The sequence below is a fragment of the Drosophila takahashii genome, chromosome 3L (genome assembly GCF_030179915.1).
Source record: "Drosophila takahashii strain IR98-3 E-12201 chromosome 3L, DtakHiC1v2, whole genome shotgun sequence".
NCBI classification, from domain to species: domain Eukaryota; kingdom Metazoa; phylum Arthropoda; class Insecta; order Diptera; family Drosophilidae; genus Drosophila; species Drosophila takahashii.
The window spans coordinates 24,520,905-24,539,705 of record NC_091680.1 but is presented as its reverse complement, the minus strand read 5'-3'; the positions used below and the strand labels follow the sequence as shown (position 1 = coordinate 24,539,705).

General features: G+C 41.6%; 3 protein-coding genes across 7 annotated transcripts; 1 reads left to right on the top strand and 2 right to left on the bottom strand.

Moving 5' to 3' along the window:
* Window positions 1-137: 137 nt before the first annotated feature.
* Window positions 138-1,951, bottom strand: SCCRO (defective in cullin neddylation 1 domain containing SCCRO). Of its 2 annotated transcripts, none has more exons than XM_017143881.3 (2): window positions 1,675-1,951; window positions 138-1,145 (listed from the first exon to the last, which is right to left on the bottom strand). In XM_017143881.3, the coding sequence occupies exons 1-2, from the start codon at window positions 1,675-1,677 to the stop codon at window positions 282-284; spliced, it is 867 nt and encodes a 288-aa protein (XP_016999370.1). In that variant the 5' UTR covers window positions 1,678-1,951; the 3' UTR covers window positions 138-281. The 2 variants fall into 2 exon arrangements, with proteins under 2 accessions (XP_016999370.1, XP_044249755.1); XM_044393820.2 differs by lacking the exon at window positions 1,675-1,951 and adding an exon at window positions 1,375-1,393.
* A 3,804-nt stretch (window positions 1,952-5,755) lies between these two features.
* Window positions 5,756-8,677, bottom strand: Tdrd3 (Tudor domain containing 3). Its single transcript, XM_017143741.3, has 4 exons — window positions 8,541-8,677; window positions 8,404-8,488; window positions 6,182-8,317; window positions 5,756-6,065 (listed from the first exon to the last, which is right to left on the bottom strand). The coding sequence occupies exons 1-4, from the start codon at window positions 8,573-8,575 to the stop codon at window positions 5,811-5,813; spliced, it is 2,511 nt and encodes an 836-aa protein (XP_016999230.2). The 5' UTR covers window positions 8,576-8,677; the 3' UTR covers window positions 5,756-5,810.
* A 367-nt stretch (window positions 8,678-9,044) lies between these two features.
* Window positions 9,045-18,619, top strand: bmm (brummer). 4 transcript variants are annotated; one of them, XR_001769976.3, is made up of 8 exons: window positions 9,045-9,496; window positions 16,055-16,737; window positions 16,844-17,010; window positions 17,080-17,188; window positions 17,333-17,421; window positions 17,486-17,754; window positions 17,860-17,997; window positions 18,118-18,251. XR_001769976.3 is itself a non-coding variant. In XM_017143753.3 (7 exons), exons 1-7 carry the CDS (start codon window positions 9,337-9,339, stop codon window positions 18,291-18,293), a joined length of 1,653 nt encoding a protein of 550 aa, XP_016999242.2. In that variant the 5' UTR covers window positions 9,047-9,336; the 3' UTR covers window positions 18,294-18,619. The 4 variants fall into 4 exon arrangements, 3 of the variants coding, with proteins under 3 accessions (XP_016999242.2, XP_070070569.1, XP_070070570.1); XM_017143753.3 differs by lacking the exon at window positions 17,860-17,997 and having other exon boundaries at window positions 9,047-9,496; window positions 18,118-18,619; XM_070214468.1 differs by lacking the exons at window positions 9,045-9,496; window positions 17,860-17,997 and adding an exon at window positions 15,638-15,849 and having other exon boundaries at window positions 18,118-18,619.
* The last annotated feature ends 182 nt before the right edge of the window (window positions 18,620-18,801 follow it).

The window sequence follows — 18,801 nt, the reverse complement described above, 5'->3', positions numbered from 1 at the left end:
TCAAAGATAATGTTGGTTGTTGGTTGGACATGACAAATGATAAACCTAAATTCTTAAGCTTTCAATAATTACAGACGCGTCCAAAATAGTTTTCCTATTTTAAAGCCTTTCTCAATAAATAGAACGCCTGGAATATGTACATTTACTAACTTTATTTATTACGACGCTTTTATAGAGAAAATGTTATTTTACCGGCCTTGCTTAGAATCTCCGTTATTTAGAATAATCAGAATAAAAGCAAATCTATCATTAATGAGAATACAATACAGTGTAACAATTCGTTAGCCATAGTTCATGTTTGTACTGTGCGAGGTCTGGTAGGCGCTGGATATGTTCTTCTGGGAGCTGGAGCTCGCGTTGGACTGCTGCTGGAAGCCAGTTCCCGGCGACGAGTCCTCCTTGAGATGATCGTTCTCCTGGCACCACTCCACGAAGTCGTCGATGAGCACCGGCCAGGCGCCCTCCGAGTCGTAGTTGCTCATCCGGTCGTCGATGTTGGTGGCAAAGTCCAGCAGCAGGTTCCAGGTGTCCCGCGAGATGGCCCGCTTGTGCTTCTCCTCGAGGAACTGGCACCAGATGTCCAAGAACTTGAAGCGCCCGCTGAGAACGATGCACCAGTAGGCGATGGCCATTTCCAGGTCGATGCCCTTCTGGCCCGGATCCTTGGCGTAGTTGAAGGTGAAGTGGTAGAAGTCCTTGAACTTTCCGGCATCGTTCAGCTCCTGCTCGAGGATGGGCAGCTTGGCCTTCAGCTTGTCGATGCTATCGATGCCCAGGTCGCACATCCCATTAATGAACTCATCCCGCGAGAATTCGCACTGCACCTCGGCGTGGAACTTCCACGCAATGATCAGCACCAGTTTGGAGTCCGGCTTGAGGTCCAAATCCTCCAGAAAGTGGATGACACCCTGGGATCCGATCTTCAGCGGGTCGCTGGGATCGCGGTAGCGCACGAACAGCTGCTCGATGCGCTTCCTGTCCAGCTCACGGTAGTAGTACTCCGGATTCTGGAAGTAATTATCGCTGGCCAGATCAAGTTTCCAGTCGTTCTGTTGCAAACAGAAGATGGCCGTCTGTTCGCCCGTTTGTGTCAGCGATATGAACTTCTTCACCTTCTCGCGGTGCTGGCTGGATTTCAGTTTATTCTGCAAAATCATTATCGTTGGTTACTAATGATATTTATAGAGTGAATGGGGTATATATGAGTAAGGGTTAGCTCAAAAGTTGTAAAGCGTCCAGATCTTAGGATCTATAAGAACCACAGAGGTGGGATTTGGGATGGAGAGCTCTATGAGTTTGTTTGTAGCTTTCTATTTTTTTTTGTATTGAAAATATCTTAGTCAGAGAATATCAGACAACGTTTAGGAAAGTTACCATCCCCGTTTTCTAATATATGCCCTATAGGGCAGGCTTCATATTTTGAGGCAGGACTGTGACGAGTCGGGACAATCGACTATACGAAATATAGCGTTCTTTCTTGTTTACTATAGGTTTTGTTGCCCAGGCGAATTGCATAAATACGGCAACAACAACAACTAGTGTGCCCAAGCTGGCGCTGCAAGAAGAAGAAGACGCTACGGATGCGAAAATAGAGCATTTTCTCCACTTTCTCCCGGACTCTCACTTGGTCCTAACTTTGCCCGCACTATGACCGCAATTTGTAGAAGTACTCACCATTGTTGTGGCAATAATTTAATATTATTTGTTTATTTTACGCAAAAGTGGAAAACTGCGGAGTGCAGGTGTTGGAAAACGTCGATTGTTTGCCTCGATAAACTAAACCAAAGCAAATCGCTGGATTCCGTTAGATTTATTTTGCATAACAATCCTAAAGATTGCTATTGTTTTTGTGAAATGTTGTTAATTGTTTGTTCTCTTCTTTCCAAACATATTTTTCAAAGAATATTTATTTAGTTTGCTCACTGACGTGTGACCTTCACTTGACAATTGAAATTCCCCGCATCAACAAAAAATACCAAAACATGAAATATACCAAACGAATGAAGACTGCAATAAAATATTAAGGGTATTCACCAGTCCTGGCAGGTGTCGCAGATGGCAGCTGTGGCAGGTGAAAATTACGCATATCCAACAAGAAAATAAATGAAATAAAAAATTCTAGACCTGCCGTAGGTCGACCTATGTTTATATTTTTAATAACAAAAGTGGCAAACTTCATATAACCGTTTGGCAGATTTGCTACATCTCCCATTTGTCAGGACTGGTGAATACCCTCATTTTTTAAACAAATAACATTAAAATATTTTCTTAAAGAAATCTTAAGTTTTAAACAACTAGAAATTTTTGTTTGATTTTATATTTTGTATTTTTTTCATATTGGTAAGACGGGTACATATTATAAACTACGATTATTTGTACTTGCATTATAATATAACTTTTTCCCATAGAGTATTTCTATTTGGAAGCCCCTTTCAGTTTAATGGTAAATTTTCCAAAAAAAAGGAAATCTTTAGAATTTCAGTGACACCTACATACATACGGTTTTGATGGGTTGGTTTCTAACCCAGTCGGAAGTGGAACGCATCCAGAAGGGATGATGGATAGCATCCAAAGCACCGATGCATGCGTGCCCGATCGATTAACTTCTCGCTTCCTTTTTACAGCAAAGCGGGACAAAATGGGTGCTATCCGATGAAGCGCTCCTGGAGCGCTTCCCTTTCACGCATCGGCCATGGGTTTCAACTTCGGGAAACGTTCGGGATTGGTTTCCATTTTTCCCTTCCAAAAGATGCGATCCAGAACGCATCTTTTGAAATGCTTCTGAATGCGTTCCAAAAGATGCGTTCTGGATCGCATCTGTGCAGTGCATTTGTATTTGCATTAGTCTTACCAAAAAGAAAATAATCACAGTGTTTCCGGCCGAATGTCATTGGAACTATGGCCGGTTCTTTTCCTGTGCCCTAAGTTTAAACTTTCGGCAACAGAGTAATAAAAAAAAAAAAAAAATCACAGTGTTTATGATCTCTTTGTTAAAAAAGTTTCTGAAACTTCTGAAAATTTAATTTTTTGGGAACAGATTATAAACAGCCAGGAGACTGATAGAAATTCATCAAACATCAAGATCATTCAGGTGTGTCCCTGAAAACTCTAACAATCAAAAAACAACCCATTTTTTTTTTTTTTTTTTTTTTTTATATAGCATATTTTTATTTATAGCGTTGATCAACCAACTTAATGGTTATAAAACGCATAATTTAGAACATAGAAACAAATAACTGGAAACATAACATGAGTGTGGAAAGAACAATTTTATAACATTGACAGTTCTACATTACTGTCTCAGGACGCGGGTTTGATGGCGTCCTCTTGTCCAGAGATCACCAGGGTGTCGACGCTTCAGCCTTCTTCTTGTGATTGGGTTTGCCAAGGATGCAGCTAATTGATTGGAGTGGGCTAGTAGTCGTTCGTTGTAGCGGCTTGAGTGCATGTTGATTTGCTCTCTCACTGAAGGAATTTGCAGGTCGCTGGCTAGGACCTCATTTCGCACGTACCACGGTGCATTTGCTATCGTGCGCAGAGCTTTGTTTTGCATTCTTTGTATCCTCAGGACAAAAAACAACCCAAAAGCAATTGTTGTGTCCCTTCAAAAATGTTGCAACATTTCTATAGTTAGAGGCGTTTTGAAAAACATTTCAGTTGGCTTTTTACAATTTTTTCCTTTGTAGCCAATATTCAAATTTTTTTTAACATGAAAAACCCGACATTTGTGTTGCTAAAAACAACCTCCTAAAATGTCGCTGTCCCTGAAAAAATAGAGGTTTAAGTCAAGGACCGTAAATAATGATTATTTTTATTTCTTCAAACAAAAAAATCGGCCACTTATAATAGCCCTAAAAAGATTTTCACCAAAATAATTAACTTTGTCCAATCTATGCATTCCCGCCATGATTTTTAAATATATGATTTTTATCTTTTTGTTTAATGGTAATCTTTATTTTTGTTCAAAAAAAAATAGGACTCCAAAATAATGATTATTGTTGGTTTTTATTTTATTCCAATCAAAATAAAACTCAAAACAGCCCCGCGGTCCTCCCGTAAGACTTTTCGCCAATCTGATTTCACAGCCGTTAAAGAGACTATTAAAACTACCTCCACGATTTATTGCAAATTTGTTAACCACTTTTAAAAAATAACTTATCCTATGATTATACCCTTGTAGAGGGTATTATAATTTCACTCAGATGTTTGCAACGCAGTGAAGGAGACGTTTCCGACCACATAAAGTATATATATTCTTGATCAGCACCAATAGCCGAGTCTATCTAGCCATGTCCGTCTGTCCGTCTGTCCGATTCTATGCGAACTAGTCTCTCAGTTTTAAAGCCATCGCGATGAAACTTTCCCAAAAGTCTTTTTTCTATTGCAGGTAGTACATATGTCGGAGCGAGCCGGATCGGACCACTATATCTTAAGGCTCCCATAGGAATATTCAAACAAATATAAGAAAATTCATTGTAACTTTGTAATAAGTAGGCGTTTTGATTCTTGACTACTGAAAAACAAAATTGAAATAAATAGAAACGCTGAATCTGGAATCCCTGGAACTGCACCGAGTGAGCATTCTTTTATCTACAAGGGTATATAATCTTCGGCTGGCCGAAGGTAGCTTCCTTTCTTGTTTTTATTTTATTCCAGTCTACAAATTAAATTAATATTAAAAATCATAGGATAAGAGTGGTTAAAAAAAACAGCAAAAAATCGTGGAGGTAGCTTTGATCAGCCCCTTAGATGGCTGTAAAATCAGATTGGCGAAAAGTCTTACAGAAGGCCCGCGAGGCGGTTTTGAGTTTTATTTTGAGCAAAAAAAAATAAAAATCATCAATAATCCTTATTTTTGAGTCCTATTTTTTTGTATGTATGAAAAACAACATAAGGGCTACTCAGTTTCATCCGATACATTTAAATTTCTGTTGATCAGCATTTTAAATTAAGCCGCTGAACACATAATCTAATGCATTTTGTTAAATCTTCTTCCAAATTAATTCGCAAAAAGGTTAACGAAACCTGGAACACTTATGAAAATGATGCAGATATTTTCAAACTCACAAACTGAACCAAATGTAGGACGAAACAAATTTACATTTAAAAGCATCACATTCAGGTTTGAGGAAACCCGACAATTGTTGTTGTGTTCCTTTTGATTGAGTAAACAAGGAAAACTAGCGAGTTTCTTAGTTGTTTGTATGATTTAAAACAAGAAAGGAAGCTACCTTCGGCCAGCCGAAGCTTATATACCCTTGTAGATAAAAGAATACTCACTCGGTGCAGTTCCAGGGATTCCAGATTCAGCGTTTCGATTTATTTCAATTTTGTTTTTAAGTAGTCAAGAATCAAAACGCCTACTTCCTACAAAGTTACAATGAATTTTCTTATATTTGTTTGGGAGCCTTAAGATATAGTGGTCCGATCCGGCTCGCTACGACATATGTACTACCTGCAATAGAAAGAAGACCTTCGGGAAAGTTTCATCGCGATAGCTTTAAAACTGAGAGACTAGTTCGCATAGAAACGGACAGACGGACAGACGGACATGGCTAGATAGACTCGGCTATTGGTGCTGATCAAGAATATATATACTTTATGTGGTCGAAAACGTCTCCTTCACTGCGTTGCAAACATCTGACTGAAATTATAATACCCTCTACAAGGGTATAAAAATTTAAAATATGAAGAACTAGAAACCCTGTGTTTTTCTCTAAATAAAGCAACTTATTTAGTTTGAATACACTGTAAAGTTGTTTATTCGAAACATTTCAATTGATTTAAATACGTTGTAAACAGGCATTGTGTTAATGCTCTCGTTTGTGGGGCGGCACGTAGACCTGCTGCTGCTGCGCTTGACGATCTCCGCGGAAGCGAGAGTGTTGCTGCTGTTGATGAGGCTGCTGCTGCTGCTGTTGCTGGTGAACATTGCTGAGCGGCCTGTTCTGGGCATCAGTGATGGGCAGGATGTCTGCCTTGAGCACCTCTTCGTGGTTTCCATAGCCCATAAAGAAGACCACGCAGGTTTTCTCCGACACTCCGGTGATCTCAGCCTCATAATACTGAAAGATTCAGATGAAGAGAATAAGTTTCAAAGGAAAATTCAATCGAAATGGTATTATATTGCATTGGTTAAAGATTAAGCCTTGCAACTCCTAGTCCAGCGACCTAAACTCACCCTTCCATCGTCCCAGTACTTGGCCATGCACAAGTCGCCCTTCTGCCACAGCCAAGCGTCGCCCGGCGTCATTCCGAACTGATCCCTTGGCGCAGCCCGTGGCACAGGCACAGCAGCTGGCTGGGATGCAAATGGATTTCCATGAACTGCGGCTGGCGGTGGCAATTCCTGTGGCGGCTGTTGCTGCTGCTGCTGCTGGTTGGGCACCGTGACACCCTGACTCTTGAGCAGACTCATGGCAAACTCGTTGGCCTCTTTACTCTGGAAACCCATGATCTTGCTGGGATCGTACGTATAGCCATTCGCCAATTGACTGTAGTTGGCATGCGAATGATGCCGCGGATTGTGATGTTGATTCTGATGTTTCTGATTGGTTTGCGCCTTTTCCGGCTTCTGCGAAGGCAACTGGGCTGACGGCTTTGGCTGGACTTCAGTTCCCGTTCCCGCCTGCCGATTGGCCTGTCCGTGACTCTGTTTGCGTCGGTTCTCTCGCTTGGGAGCACTGCTCACCTTGAGATTGGCCGTTTCTTCGGTTACCTTGTTCAAACGGGCATTGAAATCCTCACCTGCATTGGTTGAGGGCTTTGCAGTTGCAGTGGCAGTTGCTGTGGCAGCAACTGACTGCTGCTTACGCCTGTTGCCATTAGCATTGCCGTTCTCTCCTCTGTTTGAGCCTCCACGATTACTGCCGCGATCGCTGCCACGTCGATTGCCGCCGGTGTGTTCCTTTCCATTGGTTGTCTCTGGTTCCGTTTTGGCCTCGGAATTCGTCTTGGCCGACGAGTTGTCCGCGCCATTGCGATTCGAGGACTTGATGGCCGTGGTTTCCGGTTTATTGCGACCAGCTCCACGTTCGTTAAAGTTGCCTCCACGCTCCCGGGGAGGTCTTTCTTCCCTGGGAGGTCTCTCTTCCCTCGGTGGTCTTTCTTCTCTGTGCCCTCTCTCCTCCCTTGGTGGCCTTTCGTCTCGACCACCACCTCGAGTCCGTCCACCGCCCCTTGAGGAACCAGCATGTCCGCCACGATGCGCCGCAAAGCTGCTCGACACATTGTTCTCGAACCTCGAACGATCCCCAAACTTTCCCGCTCCGCCCAGAGCTGAAGATCTGCTGTCGGTTTCGCTGAACCTCGAGTTTCCAAATTGCTTAAACGGATTGAAGTGGTTGATGGTGGGTGGCGCAGTCGGAGCGGCAGCAAAGGTCTCGGCAATGCTGGTGGTAGCCGGTGTCTCCGACGCGGGCAGTTTTGTGGTTAGGAAATCAAACAGGGTGGCATTGGCAGCGGGCTTGGCTGCCTCAGCTTCGTCCTTGGCGCTGGCGCCACGTTTTCCCTCCCTCGGCGGACGATCTCCACGTCCCGGACGACCCATGGATTCGATGGGACCCACTCCTCCCGCTTCCTTGCGTCTCTTGAGGTTGAAAAGCGCACGCTCCAGGTTGTTCCTTGTGGCATGCAAGGCACTGCGGGCCTCCTCCTCGCTAAAGCCCTTGTCCAGGATCTTCTTGATGTTGTGATCCACAATGTTCTGGCCGCCGCCGCCGAAGACCTTTTTGACGCCCGCCTTGGTGGCCACGGCAATGGCCTCGGTGCGCATGGCATTGAACTCGTCGTTCTCCTTCACCGGCTTGTCCTTGTCGCCGCCCGCGGAGCCCAGACTCTTGAAGTTCCTCTCCCTCTCGGCGGTCGTATCGATTTTCCGGCCAAACGCCACCCAGGGCGGCGGAGCCGAGGTGCCACTCAGGGGCCGACCACTGCGCGCATACCGCAGCATGGTCCTGGCCAGATCCCACTTCTCGTAGAGCGCATCCACGCGGCCGCCGAGGAGCTGAATTTCACTTGGTTTCAGCAGCAGAAATCCCTGCATCAGCTGCAGTTTCTCGGCCTTGAAATAGATCTTGCTGCCGGGAGCCACATTGAGATTCAGCTGGGGCACCGGCTCCAGCTCCAGTGCCTGAATGCTGTTCTGGCCATCACTCAGGTCCAGTTGGATGAGCCGCGGCGCCGCCTTCGACTCCTCGTTCGCCTTGGGGGCTGCTATATTCCGCACCCTCTGCACCTGCAGCACAATCTTTCCGGGCAAAGTGGCATCTTCGCGTTTCGCGGGCAGTGCGCCACCACCTATATCGCGGATATCCCTCTGAAATCGTGAGTAATGCGTTTATTATTAATGATTACACGCACAATGCGAAAAAGGCAGCCGGTTCGGTTGCGCCCGCAACTCACATTCAGTGCATCATCCACTATTCTGCGCGGATCCTCGCTGCCAACGGCTGTGGTCAGGATCTTGAGGCCCTCCTCCGTCAGGTGCCTGCATTAATCGTTAGGCCCCATTGCTCCCTGCTATTTTACCGTGTACTTACCACCCGACTTCCTGTAGTTTCTTCGCTAAATCCATTTTTTCATGAATACCTGTCTTTTCGCAACCCGAGTACTAGCGATGGCAGAAGTAAGATGTGTACTCGCTAGTGATGGGCGTAGTGGCTATCGGATGTGTCGGCTGCGGGTGGATAAATATATCGTTTGGGTATTTGCTTTTAATTATTTATAATAATTTATTATAATATTTTTATAAAAGGCCATTTTAAAGAGCATTAATAAATTCTCTATAAAAGTATGTTAAAAGTCTATACGTACCTAAATTGCAAACATATGATATGAAATTTCATATCAATAATTTTAAAATTGTAATTTTTTAAATTCAAGAATAATTTAATTACGAAATTCATTTATTATTTAAGCAAATACTTTTAATAACAATTTTTAAGAAAAAACGGTTATTTACAAGAATACCCTATATGTCACGACCGGTCTTCTTTAACGCGTTTTTTAGGCACAAATGCGGTCACACCACCACGGAAAATATATAAAAAGGGGCGGACGTCGGCAGAGCGAATGAATAACGGTTCGCGAGCACCAACGTTTCTTTTTCGAGAGCGGAGTAAATTTTCCAGTCGACAAACAGTGTTTGAGCACCCAAACGAGATTTATTCGAGACGCGCCCACAAATTGCCAAACCAAAGGAGCTGCATTTCAATTCGAGTCCGCGGAGCAAACCTGTGGAAAGTGCTAGAAAAAAATAGAAACCAAAAACTGTGACGCCATCAAAAAAAAAACAGTCAACGGACAATTTATACAATCTAACGCAGAGTCCAAAGCATGAATCTGTCATTCGCTGGCTGCGGATTTTTGGGCATCTACCACGTCGGAGTGGCCGTCTGCTTCAAGAAGTATGCCCCGCATCTGTTGCTGGAGAAGATTGGAGGCGCATCGGCCGGTTCCTTGGCCGCCTGCTGTCTCCTCTGCGATTTGCCATTGGGTGAGTCTCTTCCCCCTGACTGCATGGGTGGATCCAAGGGGGTTACCACCTTTGGAATTAGAACCTTGAAACACTACTAATTTATTTATTTAAACACTATTTAGTGCCAAGCTCAATTTTATAACTATTCATATTTTCATAGAAAAATATTTTTCTTGATGTGATCAGCATCTTTAACCTTTAGAAAAACTTATTTTGTTTCTTCTTTCCCGAGAACCTATTACAAGATTTATATAAAACCGAATGTGTACAACTTTGGTATGTAATAGTTTTTGCAAAAAATAATTAGTTTGAACTTGGCCTTTGAACAATGCTCTTTGGAAGTAAACCCCCCTTCAATATATTCGGGACCCCCTCTGGTATTTTCTCTACTTCTCTCCCCCTTTCTCGCGAAATGCACACACACGCACGTACATACGAGAAACAGCTGACTGCAAAAACAACCACTGGGCAGTTCAGTGACTCTGTAAGTGGGAGGGAGAAAGAGTGATAGCGCGATGCTGCGGGGCTCAATATAAAACGCATTGCATTGAATTGATAAGCTTGTTTGCGTTTGTAGGTCGCTAGGAAGTCAATGGGGGTCTTTCATAATTGTTTGTGATAGTGTGTGTTTTTGGGCGTGTTTGTCCAATTCCGAAGGGGGCTCGTCTGTCGAAAGAAAACTACGGCGCAGTTGAAAAACCTCACGAAAACAGAAAAACAAGTTTCTGTAGCCCGGGACAACGCACTTTTGTAAAGCGGCACCCGAATATATCGGCAAATGGTTGGGCTACACAAACACAGCCGTGGGCAACACAATAGCGTCTTTGTCTTAAAATATTTCAGTAAATTGTGTAATGACTTTATCAACAATTCTGATTTATAGACAAATTTATTAATCCAAACTTTTTTTAAATCCATCATCTTTATACTGTTCATCTTATCTAAATTAAAATGAAATAAATTAATGAGATTAAAGTTTTCCTGGAATTGATTATAAATATTTGACGTCAGAATGATAAAGTAAAAACCTCAATTTAATTTTGCATCTATCACAAAATGGCCACTACTATTTTGACCCCAACTGTACGCATTCAAACCTATTTTGATCGAGATGCTTGAAGGTCGAGTGTTTATTCATATATTTTGTTTATGCTTAGGAGGCGCGTTCATCGAAAGTCGCCTAGGAATTCGAGGCAACAGTTGTGCCATTGTGGAATCGGGTCTATATATAGGCTGTGAAATATATATAGGGCTTGTAACACGAGTTCTTGTTTTCGATTTTTTATGTGTAACGCTTCGTTTGTATCGTGGGTATAAACATGTCAATCACTGGGGAACACAAAACTAGCGAGGGAGAAAAACAAATGTCAGCTGGATTACTCACGGCTACTGTGCAACAATGTGCAGATCATGAGCCTTATCGCTTGACCAGGGTAATCGAGAGCTATAATCTGGAATAACGTCAGCAGAGGCAGCAGCGTTCGATCGTTAAAATAATCAATCGTTCTTTTTTTGCTTTTGTGCCAATGGGATGATCACCCCCGGGGCTTAACATGCTCAATTTCCCCTGACTTTGGTTCCATTGAAGCTCCCACACGCGGAATACTACGTTCTAAAATATAAGTTTGGAAACCGAAATCGGAGAAGAGTTCCTTAGGAAATATAATTAGTTTTGGAAATAATCAAGTACTGAAGATTTAATAGATCTTTTATTTGGTCTTACTGTTCTGGACTTTCTTACGACAATACTATTACTCTGGATCATTCCGTTTTGCATTTTCTGTTTTTCCGGTTTTCTTGTAGGGTCTTTACTTTTTCCTACCTGATCTTTATCCTCAGCTGCTAGAAAGTTCTTTGGCCTGCCCAGCTGTTTGCAGGTAACTCGAATTTTCCTGTAATTTCAGTTTCCACTTTAATTGCCGCAATTAAATGCTGTCGGTTGCATTTTGATCTAGGCCTATTTGATTACTCAGCAACACAGAGCGTGTCTAATTTGGACTTTAAAAGTCGTTATGCAGTTAAACCCACTTCGTCATACAGGGTTTTGGGTCCTAAGTACAGGCAGGTATAAGTACAGAAGTGTTTCACAGACAAAAGACGTTTTGTTCCGCCGACAGATTAGATTTGTGAAAGTTTGTACTTGAGTTCGGGCTTGCCAACAGTGTTTTATTGTGAACAGGTATTGAATTTAAATTGGGGAAATGGTTAAAATTAACTTGCTTAAGTCTGGTTTTACTTTTAAATAGAAAAGAAAGTTATGTATTACAGACTATTCTATTCTAATTTTGTAGACTTTGTAAAATTCTATTACTATTATTATCCGCTCCATTTCCTTTGTACTCAAAGTGCCAACTCGAATCCAAGGGTTATTCAGATAGGGTGTTGGAAAAACACCTCATCCGACTCTTTATAAACCAATTCATTCATGACCGCTCTTTTATAGCCCTATTTATCAAGTGTTCACCGCACTTCCTCTTTGTTGTTGGCACTCGAACCACTTGAACACGAGTTGCGAATCGCCACGCGAACTTGTCACCGTATCGAATGACGACGGCACCACGAACTATATTGCCAAGATATCCCACACTCTCCCCATTTCACCGCCAAGTGCCTATAGATAATCGCTATTTTTGTTTTCGATCACGTTGGAACTGCACATTTCGCCTTAGTTACTGGGCCCTTATAAACAGATCGTTATCAGCTAATGGAAATTGCCTTGTTTTGATGGATTCTCCCTTATGTAGCTACATTTCTAAATGCAAATCTGTAAATACGAATGTTTAGTCTACGTTTATTTTTAGTGGAAAAGCCAACGGCCGACCTTCAGTTGAGTTCCCCCAATCTGGAAATTTTAGAAATCTCATATGCAATTCATTGTTCTGTTCGCATGCGGGCACGAACATACTTATATATTCATTGCTTATCGGTTTGATTTACCTTTATGGGCACGTTATCATGGGGGAGTCATGTTTTGTTGCCGATTTCCGTCGCTTAAAGTCCAAGTTGCGGGTGTATCAGATATTCGCCTACGTAGTATATAGACTACAGACTAAAGACTTCTGAATGGTCGTGGTTCATTTAATTTCGTTGCAGCTGGTAATTCGAAAATATGAGTCAAGTGCAGTTTCGCAATTTAAGTCGCACATCGAGCTCTTTGTTTGATTCAGATTGATCGCTATCTTTATGGCCGTACTGCCTATATGATGGTGCATTCGATTGACGTATTTTTGCATTGGGCTTAGTTTCCTATTTCCAATAGATTAGAGCACAAAGCAAGTACTATCTGCATATTTACATGTGGCTCGCAGCTGGGTTTTATACCCTATACAATACATAATGCTATCAGCTCTGCGGGGTCCTCTATATGTGGCGTATCTTTCAATGATCTCCTCCGCTCAATCAATCGCCAATGCAAATGGGGCTGTTCATCATTATCGAACGCATTATTGTTGATTGACACACTTTCTGCGGCACACAAAACTAATCCTCGATAACACTTGGTCACGGGCCGCGTTTTGAATAGAATTAAGAAGAACAGTAAGGGTTTCTATATGCATGAAATCCAGTTATGACGAGTTTCAAAAACCTTAGTGTACATCAATGCTAATATCAAGAGTTCATGTTAATAAAATATGACCCATTAAATGTTAAAAATATCATATGATAATCTTGATATAGATGATCTGTTTTCAAATCGAATGGAACAAAAATAGCAGCTGCCCCTGTTCATGGACACAGTTCCATCCTACCTTTCTCTTTTCCTCTTTCAACCTCCCAGAACCACCCTGAAAAAAAGAAACGAGGCCAAATATCCTAAAGAATCCCGAAATCCGTTGCCAAGTGCAGAGAACTCATGGCATTGCAATGTGACCCATATAAATAAATGTATTTGTGTGACGGCTGCACAAAGCGCAAACAAAAAACTTGTATAGTCAATATGATAAGTATATCTACCGGAAAATTTGCTTAAATATTTTATTGAAAAAGTAATAATAAATATATAAGGCGAGTTTAGTATAGGGTAAATAAATGTTCATTAGTTTTTAATAGACTGTTCATAAAGCCGATCTACCAAGCATGACAACATTATATTTTAAATGGCTTTATGCAAGTTTGATAAGGTAGAAATGACTGATTGTAAATATGATATGAAATGGACAATACAAAATAATGAGGGTAAAAACTAAAAAGCGGAACAAAAATCCCAATTTTGTAGGTCTTCTTTAATTAGAAAAACTGTGTTAGAAAAAAGGATTCCAAGTATGTACGGATACCATTAAAAGATGTTGGGAACAAAGAAAACATACAAGTCACAAGATAAACAGAGCTATAGTGTAAACATAATTACTTTGCCCACTGTAAACATATGCATATACACATGTAGCCTATGTATATGTAAGTGGGTAAACTATGCGCAAGCGGAAGAAGCAGAAAATTCAGATATTCTGGTTTTCGTGCTCTTCGAATACAACCACAATATCACGTGATGAGGCCTTTTATTTTTGTTTTTGGGTGCCCGTGTGATAAGCAAAGAGCACAAGAGAGCCGAAATTAGCGAGTATTACTTGAGTTTTGGGGGTCAGACCACGGAAATGGGGGTGTGTGTGCCGCTCTCTTTCTTGTTGAAAGTTTGTTGCCTTTCCTTTTCCCATGGAGAGCAACAACTGCATACGTATGCCCCTCTCTCCACTCCCCTTTCTTCTCCCCGGAAACTTGTTTATTTATCCATTGAAGTCGAGCCCCCAAAGAAATGGTATTTTTGGTGCAGCTGTTCGTACATACATATGTATGTATTTATGTATTCGTTCGTTTTGGTCTTTTCCTCTTTATGTTGTTTACGATTTCGTTTCGTTTTGATTTCCATTTTCCATTTGCCGTTATGCCCCCGGCCTCCAAAGTGGGCGTTAGTTGCACTTGACTTGCGGTTACGACAGACGTAATATCAGGGGGCAAACTGTACATTCCACAAACAGTTATGGTAATAACAATAAAACTTACTTTTAATGTTTATTTCGAAAAAATAACAGGTTAAATATAGTTGTTTTTAATGTATATTTCAAAATATAGCAGGTTTTAAAATGGTTGGCTTTAATATATTTACGAGTAAGAGGTTGCAAATTGCTGAAGGTTAAAGATATTTGGTTAACCCAGAGGTTGATTTAACCCAGAGATTAGCCCACGCCCACTTTTCTCATTTACTTTCCGATAATAATTAAATCCCATTTAAACACGCAGTTATTATTTGCCTAAGAAAAACAAAAACAGAAATAATTAAGAGGGCAGCACGTAACGCGATAGCGTTGTTTATTTGCATTTTCCTCTCTAGTTTATTATTGTTGTTGACAATCGAAAGCGGAATAGCGAAAACAAATTTGATATATAACCGGGAATTGGGACCCCCACGGGTTCCATGGGTTCTTCAGCGCGGGTTCAAACTCCATCCATAACAATAGTGTTCAATGTCGTAGCAGCTTTAAATAGTTTAACTGATAAGCCTACGTTATGTGACTTGTTTTCTAACTATCATGTTTCCCGATTATATAGATCGTGTGACATAATTCCTGGATTCAAGATGGGTTTCAGCCCTAGCTTTCGCTATTCCGCGTTTCCTCTCAACCGATGGCCTGATTTTGTTTTACGTCAATTTATGGAATACAAAAAATTATACATGATTTCATTAATTATAGTCAAGCCTTATCACTCAAATAGCTGTAGGCCGTTTGGATTGCATCTTATCAAAATATTTGGAAAGCACTAGCGTGTGGCACTGCGGGGAGCTTGTTTTCTTATCAACATGGCACATGGCACACGGGAAACTACTATTTTTATGAGTACAATATGGGAGCATAGGTTCCCAAAAAGGTTCAATAAATATGAACACACCTATTAGGTACATAAAGTTTTCATTACCAACCAGAACATAAATATGTTTATTTAAAAATAAAAAGGTATTTATAAAAATTGTATAGATATTTTTTTGTTTTCAAATAACAATCATTATCGATTCTATTCGTGTAATAGAACCCTATTACGAAACGAACTAATTTTGTGCCCCATTATTAAACTCAAGTTGTACCATATGGTGGGATCCATAGCTTATCAGCTTCATAAACTGTGTTGGGGGTCGGGTGGCAAATAGAACAAAGCAAACACTTTCAAATCACTCAAGGTTCGTACGTCATTTCCCCTCATAAGCGGGGCGGGAAATGGCCAACAACAATAACACAGCCAAGAGCACCACTTGACCCTTTGGATGACACAATGACGCAATGACGCATCAAAAGACGCAGATCAACAATCGGGGGAAACGCGAGATGAGATAGCCCACTGAACCCGTAAATATCAATATTGTATAAGCATGATTAGCAAGGGTATGGAACTTACAGTCGATCTTACCCAAGACAAACTGGGAATTTTCTAGAACTATTATTAGATTGATTGATTTTTTAGCCTTTTTGAAATATTATTATGGGGATCAAGATTTTCTGTATGACAAGGTCCAACTTTTTATAAGCTAGCTATATTTCAAGTTTAATGGCGAATTTTAACTAACCACTTTTCATTTGCATTTTACAGGCAGCATGACTTCGGATTTCTTCAGAGTGGTGAACGAGGCACGCCGCTATTCTCTGGGTCCCTTCAGTCCCTCCTTTAACATCCAGACCTGCTTGCTGGAGGGTCTGCAGAAGCATCTGCCAGATGATGCCCACAAGCGGGTGAATGGACGTCTCCACATCTCTCTTACCCGTGTTTACGACGGAAAGAATGTGATCATCTCGGAGTTTGAGTCACGTGAAGAGGTCCTGCAGGCCCTGTTGTGCGCCTGCTTTATCCCAGGATTCTCCGGCATCCTGCCGCCCCGTTTCCGCGGAGTTCGCTATATGGATGGCGCCTTCTCCGATAACCTGCCCATTCTGGACGAGAACACCATCACGGTGAGCCCGTTCTGCGGCGAGAGTGACATTTGCCCGAGGGACCAGAGCTCGCAGCTCTTCCATCTGAATTGGGCCAACACCAGTATCGAGATCTCCAGGCAGAACATCAATCGGTTCGTGCGCATTCTGTTCCCGCCACGTCCCGAGTTCCTGTCCAAATTCTGCCAGCAGGGCTTCGACGATGCCCTGCAATTTCTGCACCGCAACAATCTTATCAACTGCCGGCGCTGCGTGGCGGTCCAGTCCACATTCGTGGTTTCCGAGACGGTGGCCCAGCCCCAGGAGTTCGACCCCGAGTGCAGGGAGTGCAAGAAGCATAGAAAGGTGAGGTGAAAAAAATCGCTAAATTAAATAAGAAATGATTTAAAGTTAATAGCTAATAATTGTTGTTTTTACCTATAACTAACTTTTATTTTTTCGTATTTTCCAGGACGCTTTGAGCTCAAATATGCCCCAGACAGTGCTGGATGTGATCCAGGACTATATTGAGCAAGCCAACAAGGGTCTGGCCAACTGGATCTTCAAACATCGCGGTATTAAGCTGCTTTCTCTGCCCGCTACAGTGCCCATGGACTTTCTCCTTGCGACCATTTCAAAGTAGGTTTCAATATCTCATCCTTGAAAGCCAGTTTTTAACGATATCTTTTTTATAACTCTCTTTTTTAGAATATCAGCGCTGACACCCAAACTAACTAAGCAAGCTAGAATTATGGTGGAGGACTTTATTCTTCAGTTAAATGACGCCATGCGGATACGACTGCTAAATAAATTCACGGTAAGTTAATTAAATGCTTACATTGTGATAAGCAATTAAGGTTAATTTAAAACTGTAGGGATAAACTTTGTATTTCTCATTGTTATGATTCGAAAGAAAGAATTATGTAATATATTTAACCAACGAACCTTTTTCTTATTGCAGCTTTATGACCAGCCCCACTTTGATGCCACAGGACTCCTGCATTCCAGTCGTCTATATGGACCTCGTGTATCCATTCTTGTGGATGAATGGTGAGTTGGGCCTTAATATGCCGCCCTCCTAAACTAGTTAAACTAATTGTATCTTTCTTTTTAGTGGAGCCACCCCGCTGGAGGACGATGTCGATAACTTTGAGCATGTCCTCAAGATGACCACGCACAACGACGCTCTCTACGCCTATTACTACACCGACAATAACACGAACAAGGTGAAAGTGACCGAGATTTTTGACTTTGACGATATGACGGAGCACGACGAGCTGGCCACCGACCTACAGATATACGAGGGATCGGTGGAGGATCACCCCAATCCCCACCAGCACAGCCACAATACTGTGGTCAGCGAATGGAATGGCGTTGAATCAGGTTAATATCTTAACAATAATTACTCGTCTTAAGACAAAAATCACTTCATTATGTAGACATAACGTATCATTTGCAAATTGAATCAACACCGAACATTTTTTGCAGTACAAATTATGCCCACGACTCCTGAACTACACGACGTAGCCTTTTAATGCACTCTCACACAAACTAAACGACTATAAATGCACCTCCATAACCTTTCACCCACTCAAGCATTAAGTCAAAATTTTAAATCATTGGCAGGTAAATGATCAAAAGCTCCAATCAAATTCCCTTTCTTTCCATTAAATAGTTTCATTTCATTTTGTTGAACTTTTTGAAATAGTTAAACTAATTTATATGTTTCTTTCCAATGCTCCACAGACTTCTTCATCGATGCCCAGACGCCAAATGTGGAGGATAGTAAAACAGCAACGCCACAATTTGCCCGTCTAGATCTGGAGCCCGAGTCAGATGCTAGCGTCCTCAGCGATCCTGAGGTCGATCAGAGTTTTAGCACCTCAACGCACAGCACCGATATGTATATAGTTATGGAATGAGACGCGGAGGAACGGGAAGGGAAATTGGGGGTACTCGACTTAGGAACTGTAACGAAACATCTCCAAAGCGGCTCGTAGCCAAGCGAAAAGCCTAGTAGCGTTTCCATTAGTCTAAGCATTAGTCTTAGTACGACCAACGTATGTACCTAACTTAACTTAGCCCTAACTGCCATTGTATCATCGCCAGTTTGTAAGCGGCAATTAGCAAATAATTGCATTCTTGTTATTTAGTCACCCTCACACGACTTGTATTACATCAAAATCCCATCTGTGTTTAGCCTAAGTTGATAATGTATGATCAATAAAAAAATAAACAAGATTTTTATGTGTGGGGTTTTTATAGATGATAAATGGGAAAATTATAATATTCACAGAACAGGTAGTATTTTTGCAGTGCAGAAATTTGTATAATTATAATTCATATAATTAAAAAAAGCATTTAATGATTAAACCAAAGAAAACAAACAGGATGACTTACAAACTACATTTTTAAAAATAAATAAGTTAG